Source organism: Scyliorhinus torazame, chromosome 7 (genome assembly GCF_047496885.1).
Source record: "Scyliorhinus torazame isolate Kashiwa2021f chromosome 7, sScyTor2.1, whole genome shotgun sequence".
Classification (NCBI taxonomy): domain Eukaryota; kingdom Metazoa; phylum Chordata; class Chondrichthyes; order Carcharhiniformes; family Scyliorhinidae; genus Scyliorhinus; species Scyliorhinus torazame.
In genome coordinates, this window is record NC_092713.1 from 38,488,799 (window position 1) to 38,503,269 (window position 14,471).

The 14,471-nt window shown below is 47.6% G+C and overlaps 1 protein-coding gene across 2 annotated transcripts in view; it reads right to left on the reverse strand.

Moving 5' to 3' along the window:
- LOC140426151 (dihydropyrimidine dehydrogenase [NADP(+)]-like) overlaps window positions 1-14,471 on the reverse strand; it is a 1,098,238-nt gene that overhangs the window by 502,900 nt on the left and 580,867 nt on the right. For both annotated transcript variants that reach the window (XM_072510567.1, XM_072510568.1), the window contains one exon: window positions 6,744-6,928. In XM_072510567.1, the coding sequence (XP_072366668.1) occupies window positions 6,744-6,928 (185 nt within the window). The remainder of the gene's footprint in view (window positions 1-6,743; window positions 6,929-14,471) is intronic.

Sequence of the window (14,471 nt, forward strand, 5' to 3'; positions counted from 1 at the left end):
CTGCGCATGCGCGGGGATGCCGTGAGCGGCCTCTGACGTTCCCGCGCATGCGCCGACGGCAATGTCATTTCCGCGCCAGCTGGTGAGGCACCAAAGGCCTTTCCCGCCAGCTGGCGGGGCGGAAATCAGTCCGGCGCGGGCCTAGCCCCTCAAGGTTAGGGCTCGGCCGCTCATGGGGCGGAGGATTCCGCACCTTTGGGGCGGCGCGATGCCGGACTGATTCGCACTGTTTTTGGCGCCGGTCGGCGGACATCGCGCCGATTACAGAGAATTTTGCCCCTGGATGTGAACATCTGCCCCTCTGCCAATGACAATCATGGCGGATTTCCCATCCGCTACCATACTTAAGTCTCCAGAATAGAGCGCGGGATTCTCCCATCCCGCGCCGGGCCGGAGAATCCCCGCAACCGCGCCACGCCGCCCCGATGTCGGCACGCATTTCTCCACACCTGGTCGCAGCCGGCGGGAACTCTGTGCACAGGGGTGGGGGGCTGCCTGTTTTGGGGGGGGGGCTCTGACCCGGGGGGCCCGCGATCGGGGCCCACCATTCGGCGGGCTGGTCTTTCGCTCCCCGGGCTATTTTCTTACACGCCGGCCCTTGAACTACCGCGTCGGGGCCGGCGTGCTGAGGGAGGCCACCGTGCATGCGCGGGTTGGCGCTGGCGCCACTGCACATGTCCGCGTTGATGCCGGTGCCACTGCGCATGCACGGATCACGCGGTGCACAGTTCACGCCAGGATGGGAGGCTGGAGCGGTGTGAACCGCTCCAGCGCCGTGCTGGCCCCCTCTAGAGGCCAGAATCGGTACTCCCAGTGGCCCGTTCAAGCCGTCATGAAATGCGATGGCGTTTCCGACAGCGTGAACACTCTGCCGCCAAATGGAAGAATCCCGCCTAGAACATTTCACCTCTTGATATATTTACTGGCAGGTAACATTAACTCACTACTGCAAGATCAAATGCAAACCTGGACTGATGATACGACTGATGATAGTGGGGCTGATCTCAAACAACGATGAGTCAGAGTAGAGGAACTAGATAAAAAACATAGTGGGATGGTGTAATGACAAGAATCTCTGCCTCATCATCAGCATAACTAAAGAGCTGGTCATTGACTTCAGGAAGCAAAGTATCGTACGCGGTCCTGTCTGCATCAATGGTGCCGAGATGGAGATGGTTGACAGCTTCAAATTCCTAGGTGTGCACATCACCAACAATCTGTCTTGGTCCACCCACAACGATGCTACGACCAAGAAAGCACAACAGTGCCTATACTTCCTCAGGACACTAAGATTATTTGGCATGCCCACATTGACTCTTACCAATTTTTACAGATGCACTATAGAAAGCATCCTCTCTGGCTGCATCACAGCCTGGTATGGCAATTGTCGGCCCAAGACCGTAAGAAATTACAGAGCGTCGTGAACACAGCTCAGTCCATCATGCAAACCCGTTTCCCATCCATTGACTCTGTCTTCACTTCCCGCTGCCTTGGGAAAGCGGGCAGCATAATCAAAGACCCCTCCCACCTGGGTTATTCTCTCTTCCAACCTCTTCCGTCGGGCAGGAGATACAGCAGTCTGAGAACACGCACTAACAGGTTCAAAAATAGCTTCTTCCCCGCTGTTGCCAGACTCCTGAATGACCCTCTTATGGACTGAACTGATCTTTTCACACATCGGTAGCACAGTGGTTCGCACTGTTGCTTCACACACCAGGGACCTGGGTTTGATTCCCGGCTTGGGTCATTCACTGTCTGTGCGGAGTCTGCACGTTCTTGCCGTATCTGCGTGAGTTTCCTCTGGGTACCCCAGTTTAATCCCACAGTCCAAAGATGTGCAGGTTAGGCGGATTGGCCATGATAAATTGCCCTTAGTGTCCAAAAAGGTTAGGTGGGGTTACTGGGTTACGGGATAGGGTGGGCTTAAGTAGGGTGCTCTTTCCAAGTGCTGGTGCATAGTGATGGGCCAAATGGCCTCCTTCTGCACTGTAAATTCTATGATTCTATGATCTGCTCTACTGAATAGTACTACACTCTGTATGCTTCACCTGCTGCCTGTGTCTATATATTTACATTGTGTATTTATGAATGCCCGATGTTTTATTTTTCATATATGGAATAATTTATCTGGTCTGTACGCAGAACAATACTTTTCACTGTATCTCGGTACACATGACAATAAATCAAATCAATCAATCAACTGTTCACATTGCAGTAAATCCCTTGTCACAAGTAAAGGTAGGCAAAAATTTGCAAACTAAAATTCATTGCATTTTTGTAAACATATTTCATCGGAGTAAAATACACCCAACAGTTAAATGAAAATCATTTGCCACAGGCCTAACACTTTGATAGACGGGACATTTACAAGAAGGAAGGAGGAAAGATCAGAATTGTGGCTTTTCTGAGGAAGACCTTATAACTCAATATTGACTAAATTCCCCATTGTATGTTCTGCTTTATAAGTATGAATAATGTAATATTAAAATAAATTATTATTTAAATAGTACTCTCCATGGGGCTATTAAACACTGAGGTCCCATTAATTCTTCCTCTAATAACATGGCATTCAGCTCTCCCCCTCTCACTCAGCAGTGACTGTCACTGTCTTGATTTCTAGTTTATGAAATGATATTAAAATAAACTGACCGACTTCAATGTGATTTTGCTCGTGGTAATCCTGGACCTGAATCAGAATTTCTCACATTTCCCATAACCCTGCAAGTGAGAGTGTTAAAGCAGGAAGAAGCACGCTGAACAAATGAAGGTTCCGGTTCTGTGACTCTTTATTCCACTGGCACCAAACATAAGTACACACATGACAAAGCTTCTCTTAAACAAACAGGATCCTTACACTCCAAATAAAAGAAACCGTTGAGAGTTCAATTCCATGTTTCGAATCTGCAGTATTGCAGACTTGCTTACTAAACAATAGGAGGTAGAAATTGCCTTGCCAGAGTGAAGACTTGTGATGCTGAACCTCACATTTATTTTTATCCTCTTATCCCTACTCTTGGCAAAATAGGATTTAGGCTTAAAACTGTACTTGAAGCGCAGCAAAAAAAGGTTGAGGGCCGGTGCACTTGTAGCACTTCCGTTGCTAGTTCCACTCGAGCACAGGTGACCTTGCCATCCCGAGCATGACCACCCAGGGCAATTCAGCATCTCAGGATTCCTCAAGCTTTGGGACGGATTCCATGCTATTGAGACTGTCCTCATTAGTCTGTAGTAGCTGAATGTATACTCTCTAGTTGCATTTACCAGAACCAGTCCCTCAGTCACCTACATAGATCTTGGGTCATGCTTTAAAACATCTTCTCATCCTGCACATGCTTAAGCCTCTGCATCCATGGGCCCTGGTCCCATTCCTTGAGCCTGCCAAAGAAACTGCTCCCTCTCTCGATTCCCCAACCGGGCGCTCTCAACAGACAACAACACCTGTCGGGTAAGGACCAAGCTGACAGCTACCACGGCAACCAAGGGGTCCAGTGCAAGTTGGAGAGACACCCACAACCCTCCTGCTACAATTGCAATATGGCAAATTAATTGAAGCAATATGTTGTGTGACTAACACTAAATGATTATATATTTATTCATTCATTTGCAGGATATGGATATTGCTGCACACCTTTAATTGCTTTTGAGAAGGTGGTAGCGAGCTACACACCTTACTATTGAGGAAACAAAGTAGAATTTACAATGTAATTGTGATTCAAGTTACTGACCAATTTATAATAATTACTCTGCAAGCAAACATTTCCTTTCAAAATCCCTTCTCCTTAAGTATTTACATTATAGAATATTTTTTCAGCACCCTTTATTTTTGGGAAGGGGAGTACTTCCCGATTAGGCACTGTGCTCCAGCAGCAAAGGCTGCCCCAGCTCGAAGACCACATCCCTTCTCTTGCCATCTACCCCCACGTTCCTGCACTCCAGCCGTGCTCCGGCCTTCCTGCTGGGGTGAACTGTTGTAGTCCTGGCAATGAATTCCACTCCCGTTCTCAATGAAGGGGACTAGAAAGCTGACAGCCCTCTGATTGGTTCACAGCTCTCGGATGCAGGACCTTTAGCGTTAAAGGGATTGAAGCAATGGCTGCAGGCTGCCAATTATCTGAACAATTTAAAATTGATTCAAAGGAGGTGAGCTTTCCCCGGGGACCACCAATGCCAAGTAAATTCCAAGGCATTCTGTGAAAGACTAAACTGAGTCCAGCACTCAAAGTGATATCTTCAGTTCCAGATTAAATGAATGAATCCTGTGACCCGTTCACATGTACACCTCTCTCCTTTATCTTGCATCCTCTTTCTTCGCCTCCAAGATCTTCCGACCCTTCACTGGTTGATTCATTTCTCATATTTCATCATGTAGAGTATCACAAAACAAGAAAACAAGCGCTGGGGTTCATTTCTAGAGCAAGATAATAAAAAGCGGGCAAGCCGCAGTAAATGAGATCAGACCACCAGCTGGTTTAGCTCAGTAGGCTGGACAGCTGGCTCGTGATGCGGAGTGAGGCCAGCCACGCGGGTTCAATTCCCGAACCGGCTGAGGTTATTCATGAAGACCCCTCGTTCTCAACCGTGCCCGCGCTTGAGGCCTGGTGATCCTCAGGTTAAATCACCACGAGTCAGCACTCGCCCTCAAAGGGGAAATCAGACTTCACCTTTACTGTGCACAGTTCTGGTATCCATATCATACATAACAGCACTGCAGAAGATGCAAGGATGATACCAGAAGTTATACCCATTAGGAGAAATATTGAACGGGCTGGGACTCTTTTCTTTAGAAAACGGAAGGCTGAGAATTGACCTGATAAAGGAATTTAGGATTACAAAAGAGTTTCATAGAATCAATGGGGAGAAGGTGTTTAAGGGGGATGTGGTGGCAGAGTGGTATTGTCACTGGACTAGTAATCCAGAGACCCAGGGTAATGAGCTGGGGACCAGGGTTCAAATCCCACCAGGGCAGATGGTGAAATTTGAATTCAGTAGAGGTATTTTGGATTAAAAGTCAAAGAGCGACCATGAAAAACCCATCTGGCTCAAAAACATCCATTAGGGAAAGAAATCTGCCATCCTTATCTGGCCTGGCGTATATTTGACTCCAGATCCACAGCAGTGTGGTTGATTCTAAACTGTCCCCCTGAAATGGCGTAGCGAGTGCAATTCGGCGTGGATAATAAATGCTGGCCCAGCCAGCCAAGAATTCATTTTTAAATAAAGATGCATGGGAGATAGAAATTAGAGGCACTAAATATAAGAATGACTAATAAAATCCAGCAGGGACTTCAGAAGAAACTTGCTTATCAAGAAAGTGGAACTTGCTACCGTTTTGGTTAGTTGGATCAAATGACAGAGGAGCTTACGTTCAAATGGTTACTTAAAGAAGGATCAGTGAAAGCCCAGGGTGAGCATAAGTTGTGTCAGATGGCCATTCTGAGCTGGACATTTCATGTAATTCCATGTGAGTGCTCTGATACATCGGCATGTCTGAGCTGAAACTGACAGAAAAGCAGGAGATTTTGGGTGAAGCTGGAATCAGCCCTTATGAAATGAAATTAAATGAAAAATGAATGAAAATCACTTATTGTCACAAGGAGGCTTCAAATGAAGTTAATGTGAAAAGCCCCTAGTCGCCACATTCCAGCGCCTGTTCGGGGAGGCTGTTACGGGAATTGAACCGTGCTGCTGACCTGCCTCGGTCTGCTTTCAAAGCCAGCGATTTAGCCCTGTGCTAAACAGCCCCTATCGGTTAATGACGAAATAACAGCAGAGATTATTTTCTTTTCAAGAAAAAGAGACAGAAATGCTGACATGATGAGATTATACTGGGAAGGAAAGGGCGAAAGTAATGCCAAGAAGAGGAATACCAGCGGAGAGAGAAAGGGCTAGAAGTGAAACAGAAATGCTTGCACTCATCAGAGCAATTCGCAAGAATACCAAACTGTAAAGGGAATAATAATTTACACTGCATGCGAATGCTAAATATATTTAATAAGCATCCCAAGAAACAGCAAGAAAAATCAGCGCAGGTGTTTTTTCCGAGGCAGGGGAGTAAGGATGAGGGAATAAAGAAAGAGCCTCGAAAGTGAAAATAAAATAGACATTCTTTGAGGTCGTGAACCAGAGTGAAGACAACAGAGACACATCCTGTTGGACTGCAAGATGGAAATATTACAGAGTGCGGCGGATGGGGGAGTGAAATAAAAAATAAATACACTGTTGAGTGGGGAGGAAGAAGAGAAATTGAGAGCGAACTGTTGAGTGCACAACAAGAAAGAAGAACCTTGGGAAAAGGGAACATCAAATGAATGGGAAAGACAAAAGGAGGGAGAGACAGAGAGAGAAGCAAATCTATAGCGGAGTGCCATCTCCATCTCCACTGGGAATGAGACAGTTGCTGACAGCATATTCTCTGATTCACTGTAAGCAATGTAGCAGAAGATACACGAGTATGTAACAATATTGGGACTAAATTAATCAAACAAATTTAGCCTTGCACCAGCACAAACTCATTTTGCTTCGAACATTTCAATTTCGGTCTGCACTGTTAACTTTATGTTTTAAATTATTGAATCATACTAAAAACAAATGATTTCTGATGCATTTGATAAAATAAATTCTACTACTTAACAGCATCCAGACGCAACCAGACTGACACGCCACACTGAGAGATACCTCAGAGTCAATTGATCTGTAAAGTAGTGAGCGAGCAAAGGGCTAGAAACTGCAGAGTTGTCACTCACCTGTAAATATTTGTGAATGTGCCATGAGGCCTGTTTTCCATCATTCACAGACTCTACAGTGGTGTTAGCCAAGCCAGCGATGTCGCCACCTGCAAACACGCAAGGTTCACTGGTCTGCATGGTCTCGGTATCAAGATCCAAGAAGCCCCATCTGTTGAACTTGATGTTGGTCATGGCCTTTTTCACTGTAGTAAAAAGATAATTAGAAAAGAAAATAAGAAAGTGATCTGGAAAATAATGTTAGCCTCCTTCAAATCCAAAGCTTGTTCGTATATTTGTTGAACCTAGGGAGTGACGTTCTTGGGAGACCGAATACACAAATGGAACTCTAGAGATTACCTGACAAAGAAATGCTATTAGGCAACTGTGTTCTGCAATTACAAATTATAAATAATTTCTATTCTCTCTAGTCAGCACTATGAATCTAATTCACGAAGAACACATAGCTTGAGTGGAACATATCAATTACCTGAAAAACTAAAGTCAGGGAATCAGAGTTCAAATTGTGTTCTCTGTTGATTTTCACATTCAAATATTCCCCTTTCTGGGTCATTTCTGGGGGAAAGGGTTTCTGAACCAAGGGCGGGATTTTACAGCAGGTTACAGGACCCCGACATTCGAGCCAAATGGAGGTCCTAAGCCTGCATCTCCCGGCATTGAGCCAACATCACGATATTCCCGGAGACAGCTAATAAGGAGACCACCTCTGTGCTGGCCATCCTATTAGCAATGGGTCAGGTTAGGCCTGTAACCATTGGAGTTTAGAAGACCAAGAGGTAATATTACTGATACATGTAAGATCCGGAGGGTACTTGACAGGATGGATGCTGAGAGAAAGATGTGCTGGTTAGGTTGATTGGCCTTGCGTAGAATCTGTAGAAATCCATAGAAACCCCACAGTGCAGAAGGCAGCCATTCGGCACATCAAGTCTGCAGCGACCCACTGAAACAGCACCCTACCTAGATCTACTACCCCACCACCCTATCCCCGCAACCCCTCTTAACAGATTTGGACACTAAGCAGCAATTTTGCACAGCCAATCCACCTAACCGGCACACCTTTGGACTGTGCGAGGAAACCGGAGCACTAGAGGAAACCCAGGCAGACATGGGGAGAATGTGCAAGCTCCACACAGATAGTCAACCAAGGCCAGAATTGAACCCGGGTGCCTAGCGCTGTGAGGCAGCAGTACTAACTACTGTGCCGCCGTTGGGAGATATAGTGGGTGTGCGATGGGTGGGTTTAGCAGGGTCGTTCCTGGCACTACAACCTGCTATCAAACGAGGCTCTGTTATTTTTTCAGGCCTCAGCCGGGAACGCGAGATGCTCTGCTCACCAGTGCAGGAAGAGATTGGGTTCTTCCGAATCTCACAACTCCCTGATGTGACCCCAGACCGCCCCCCCCCCCCCCAAACACCCTAACCCACCTGTTGGGGTGTCCTTGAGTTCGAGTCGCACCCCCCCCCCTTCCAACCGCGTCCCGCACCCCACTTCATATGGACAGGGCACTCCCGGGCACAATCCCTAGAATGGGCAAAATCCTACCTGGGCACTGCCATCCTGGAATCTTGGCAATGTGCCTGCCAGGCTGGTAGTACCACCTGGGCACCCTGGCAGTGCCAGGATGGCACCCAGGTGGCACTGCCAGTCTGGTATCTTTTGCCTGGGTGGGATCAGCAGTACCAGGGTGCCACCCTGCCCAGAGGCCAACCACCCACGTGTCTCTGATTGCCTGGCTGACCTCCCCAAGTACCATTCCGCCTGGTCCCCACTTGTGGAGACCAGTGCTAAACGATGCATGGTTGAGGTCATCTCGGCTAGGCCGATAGACCCAAGGGCTGGTTAGTTCTGGCATAGACATAGTTAAGTACGCTTAACTGCATACTTAAATATGCAAATCTGGATCCCACCCACTGATGGCCACAGGATGCCTATATTCAGCCAAAAACTATCTCCCTTCTAGCTTACTTCTAGCTGTGGCAAAGCCAAGCAGCTTCTGCTTTCTGAACTGTTGTATGCATTCACTGATTTGTAGGGAAGGCTGTAACCTGATCACAAAAATGATATTCTCTGCCCTCTTCCTCGTGGAAACATGAAACACATCAGCATTGTATCTAGGTCGAAATGATAATTTATTATCCTAGACCTCAATTCCTTTTCATCTGAGAAATAAATGAACAATTTACAGCACAATTGTTCACAACCCAGTACCTTCAACATCTTTCTAGGACGTTTTACTCATTGTAAGCTCAGAGACTGCCATCGTTGTCTCCAGGTGGAAAGACCTTGCACCTTCCTATAAAAACAAATTAAGCCTTGCTTTGATTTCTAACACTCAAACCACTTCAGCTTACCCTTCAGGCAGACTTCAGAACAGGTTACATGACCTCCTTCATTTACCTTAAATTTAAAGCTCAAGTCTAAAGATATAACAATCCCATAAGTAATTGTACGGAAAATAATTGTAAAATATTGCTGAAAGGACACAGAGGGACCAGTGCTGAACAGTGATACATACATTTTAATTCTATCATTTGAATGGGGATTGTTTACAAACGATCTTGCTGTCGCTCTCCTGTTTAGCGATCAATACAAACGTATATGAATGGAGAAAATTACTGGTAATGTTTGTAGATGATTAAAACTGCAACAATTAGTTTACATAAGATGTGATTCAGCGCACTGTTTGTTCAGCAGGGCTTGGGAGAATAAGGAGCAGATTGTGTGTAGTGGCAATAAATTATAAGATAGAGGAAGCAGGGGCTGACAAGGAAAGGGCTGAAGCAATGGGTTGACAGTAAATGAATCCCGTGATAATGTATGGATTCAGCACTAAAGAATGCTGCAGGACCTGGCTTAGATTCAGAGCTCGTGAAAATAAAAATGGAAATTCTGGAAACACTCAGCTGATCAGGCAGAATCTGTGGACCGAGGTCGGTAGGGTTAATGTTTCAGGTCAATGAGCTTTCAACAGAACCCTGCTGAGCCATCCCAGCTTTTTCACTTTATATTTCAGAATCCAACAGCTACACAGATTGCTTTTTCTTGAATCTAGGCTGCGCTGGTGAAACCACCGAGACGACCAAAATAATTGTTCACAGAATTCACAACTCAAAACTATAATTGTAGGCACAGAGACAAGGGGCAATCTTTTCTTTTAATAAATTTATAATCTACAGCTCGTCGAATCAGGTTTATTTGTACTGGGAATGACAAATGGAGTTCGGAATGGTCCGAGAATCAGGGACCCCGCGCTTTGGCTGGTCAAAGTGGGCAACCATGCAGCACGTCATGGTCAAGAGGGTGTTAAACGAAAACTGAAAATTAAAAATAAATAACAATTTTGGTGAAGCGTTCAGGCACCAATGAATTACCAAGCAAAGATTTTTGGAGGTTAAAGATTTATAATAAAATTATCTCAGAAAACATCGCAGCACAACAATATTATTAGACCGTAACCTTCGAGCGACAGCGCTGTGTAGCTGGAGAGCACCTCAAAGATGCGCTGGGAATCCACCCCCCCCCCCCCCCCCCAACCTGCCCCGGACGTTCCTAGGTAAGGGTAACATGGCAATTGCCTGGGAAGTGCAAACTTGCTCTGAGTAATTTAAATCACAAATTTTGGATTCTTCCGAGTGTCTTCCATCAATAGTTACACAGCGAGTTAGAAGAATTAAAACCACTTATGGCTTCTGGGTGACTATTCCATTGACTCACCCCGACCCCCACTGTCGGACTCCGACCAGACCACCTGAACCATAAGACATAGGAGCGGAAGTAAGGCCATTCGGCCCATCGAGTCCACTCCACCATTCAATCATGGCTGATTTCAACTCCATTTACCCGCTCTCTCTCAATAGCCCTTAATTCCTCGAGAAATCAAGAATTTATCAACTTCTGTCTTAAAGACACTCAACGTCCCGGCCTCCACCGCCCTCTGTGGCAATGAATTCCACAGACCCACCACTCTCTGGCTGAAGAAATTTCTCCTCATCTCTGTTCTAAAGTGACTCCCTTTTATTCTAAGGCTGTGCCCCCGGGTCCTCGTCTCCCCTGCTAATGGAAACAACTTCCCTACGTCCACCCTATCTAAGCCATTCATTATCTTGTAAGTTTCTATTCGATCTCCCCTCAACCTCCTAAACTCCAATGAATATAATCCCAGGATCCTCAGACGTTCATCGTATGTTAGGCCGACCATTCCTTGGATCATCCGTGTGAATCTCCGCTGGACCCGCTCCAGTGCCAGTATGTCCTTCCTGAGGTGTGGGGCCCAAAATTGCTCACAGTATTCTAAATGGGGCCGAACTAATGCTTTATAATGCTTCAGAAGTACATCCCTGCTTTTAGGGCTGGTTTAGCTCACTGGGCTAAATCGCTGGCTTTTAAAGCAGACCAAGGCAGGCCAGCAGCACGGTTCAATTCCCGTACCAGCCTCCCCGAACAGGCGCCGGAATGTGGCGACTAGGGACTTTTCACAGTAACTTCATTGAATCCTACTTGTGACAATAAGCGATTTTCATTCATATTCCAAGCCTCTTGAGATAAATGACAACATTGCACTTGCTTTCTTAATTACGGACTCAACCTGCAAGTTTACCTTTAGAGAATCCTGGACTAGGACTCCCAAGTCCCTTTGCACTTCAGCATTATGAATTTTGTCACCGTTTAGAAAGTAGTCCATGCCTCTATTCTTTTTTCCAAAGTGCAAGACCTTGCACTTGCCCACGTTGAATTTCATCAGCCATTTCTTGGACCACTCTCCTAAACTGTCTAAATCTTTCTGCAGCCTCCCCACCTCCTCCATACTACCTGCCCCTCCACCGATCTTTGTATCATCGGCAAACTTAGCCAGAATGCTCCCAGTCCCGTCATCTAGATCGTTAATATATAAAGAGCACAGCTGTGGCCCCAACACTGAACCCTGCGGGACACCACTCGTCACTGGTTGCCATTCCGAAAAAGAACCTTTTATCCCAACTCTCTGCCTTCTGCCTAAGCCCGAGAGGACTCCCCCTAAACCCCTCCCCGGCTCCACCTTCCCCACCCTGGACTACCTCCCATCTCCCTGCACCCTCCCCACCCACGGGACATCTCACCCCAATGATGCACCCCCCCTGCCCCACCCCTCTGACTACCCTCCCACCCACAAATGACTCTGCCCATCCCCCCCGCTACCTCACTCCCAGGGAACTCCCCAATGCCAAAACCCGATTCCCCACTCCTCCCTCATGTCAGCATCTGACTGCCGACCTCGTTTCTCCCCCCCCCCCCCCCCGCCCCTCCCACCAACCGCCCCCCACACCCCCATTCCCCGAGGCCAACTGCCGACCTCCCAACTCCTTCTCCAAGGCCTGGCCCAACTGTGGATCTCCCCCCAAACCACCACCCCGGACCAGGCCTGACTCCACTCACCCCACCCCCGCGTTCAGGTTAGGCATGTGACCATCGGAGCGCCGTAAATTTCTGGCCACTATTTGTTTGTTGAGTATATGTAAAATATTACTTAATAACTTCTACTTGATTCATTTATACTAGTTATTGCACTTGTTAGGTCATGCACAAGTGTTAGAAATGAGCACTTAATACCTGGCCAATTTACAGCCAGCCAGCATGAAATGTGCGCTGGGAAAGCCTCAGTGCTACCTGCTGGGATAGCGGGGAGAAAGGGAGGGTGTGTCATGGAGCTCCTAATGTGCTCCCACAGGGGGACAGCTACTGCAGAGCTATCTGAGGAGGCTGCTGACCCGTAAAAAAAATAAATTGCAATTGAATAACTATGCAAAGAGTTTCAAAGCAGTACATTCAAACACAAACCTCAGTCCCCAGACTCCTATTTTAATTTTAATTCAGCCCTGACATTTCGTCCCATCCTGAATTAAGGCTGCAGCTAAAACATAACGACCACCTGGCCAATCGGCCTGCCCACCAACCGTAAAGACAGATGGGCCACGTCAAATTGGGTCCAATTGGCCACTTAATGAGCTAAATTACCTGATTATGTGAAATACTGAAATATTGGGCGAGTGCGCAATGATGCCATGAAGCACGGCCGATGTCTCCTCGCATGAGTTCATGCAGTTATAGGCGCCTGCCCGAGCAATGTAACATTGGACCTGAAAATCATTGACCATTGGGGATATTGCCACTGCAATGATTTGGGCGGTGCAGTTGAGCTGAGCGTTAGGGTTCTCTGAATGTCAGACTCCCCTGGAGCCAAGCCTGCATTACCAGCCAGCATACAGATACTGCAGGTGAGTCATCTGGGTGTAACCCAACTGACCCAGTGTGGATGTAGAATATGACCAGACCTCTGCATCATTAAAAACTGTTTTAAAGAAAAGATTCAACTACAAAAGGGAACAATCACACTTTGCCTGCAGCTCCAGCAACCCCCAATCCCTTCGTCCCCCACTAGCAACCTAACCCCCACCCGCCCAATCCCTTTGTCCCCCACGAGAAACTTACATCAACCACTAACCTGAGCTGCGCCACATCAACTGGGAAGTCGGGAGCTGCTGAACTAGCAGTTGGATCAGATGCTCAATTGATGGCGTGGGTGTTGGAGCATTCTGTTCTCTGTAGTTCAGTAGGTTATTGCTTCCCACTCTGGAGAGTTGGGAATGTGGGTTTTCAGTCCCAGTGCAGTGCTGAGAGAGTGCTGCACTCTCAGTGGTGCCAGGCATTCATGTGAGATATTAATCTGAGACCACATCTAGACTCAATGGACGTAAGGGCTCAATTCAACCAACTGGGAATAAAATCCCATAGCGTGTGTGTTTAGCTGCGTGATTCCTGACGACTCGCATTGTATAAGAGGCCTCAGCGGGGAACGCATGCCCGAGGCCAGGCACAGCCCCGTTTTGAACACTGGGGAGCCCTGCTCGCCGGAACTCCCAGTGTACCGAGAGATCCGATCTCTGAGGTCCCTGAAAACCCCCGACATCCCCTCCGCCGAACACACTATGGGAGGGCCCCGGCCCGAACACACTATGGAACGGTCACCGGCCCTGCCCTTGCATGCCCCAACATCCATGTAAGGCACCCCACTCATCGGCCTGATCACGCGCTCACACACAATGCCAACTTGGCACCTTGGTGGTGCCAACCTTGCAGTGGTCACCTCAGCAGTGCCAGGATGGCATCCAGGTGGCACTGCCAGGGTGCCAGGCTGGCATTGTGTGTGACATGGTGCCCAGATGGCACCAGCAGCACCAGGGCACCACCCTGCCCAAAAGGTATGCAGCTGGTGGCCTCCGATCCCCTGGGAGACCCCCACAAGTGCCATTCTGTCCGATCCCCGTTTGTGGTGACAAGTGCTGAATAACGCTCACCCGAGTTCTCCAAGGCAAAGGGGATGAATCCCAAAGCCTCAGGTACCTTGGGAATCTGCACATAAGAGTGAGGCTAGCTTTCTTGATCTAATATTCAGATTTGTCAAAAAGTGATCCCGTGCACAATGGACGGGATTTACATCGCAATGTCTCGCGAGATTGCATTGGATCTTGCGAGGTGTTGCGAGCCGGGTAGTCCCAGGAACAGGGTCTCCCAGCTTCGCCGCAGTGAGCTGCTTTTCAGTCCATTGGAGCGTGTCCAAAAGATCCAACATTGCTGTTTCCGGTAGCTTGCCATGTGCAAAGTGGCAGGCCGGCATATTTTCTCCCCGTTCTCCCACCTGCTGCTCCTCTCTTTCTTGGCCCACCTGAGTACGCACTCCCGATCAGCAA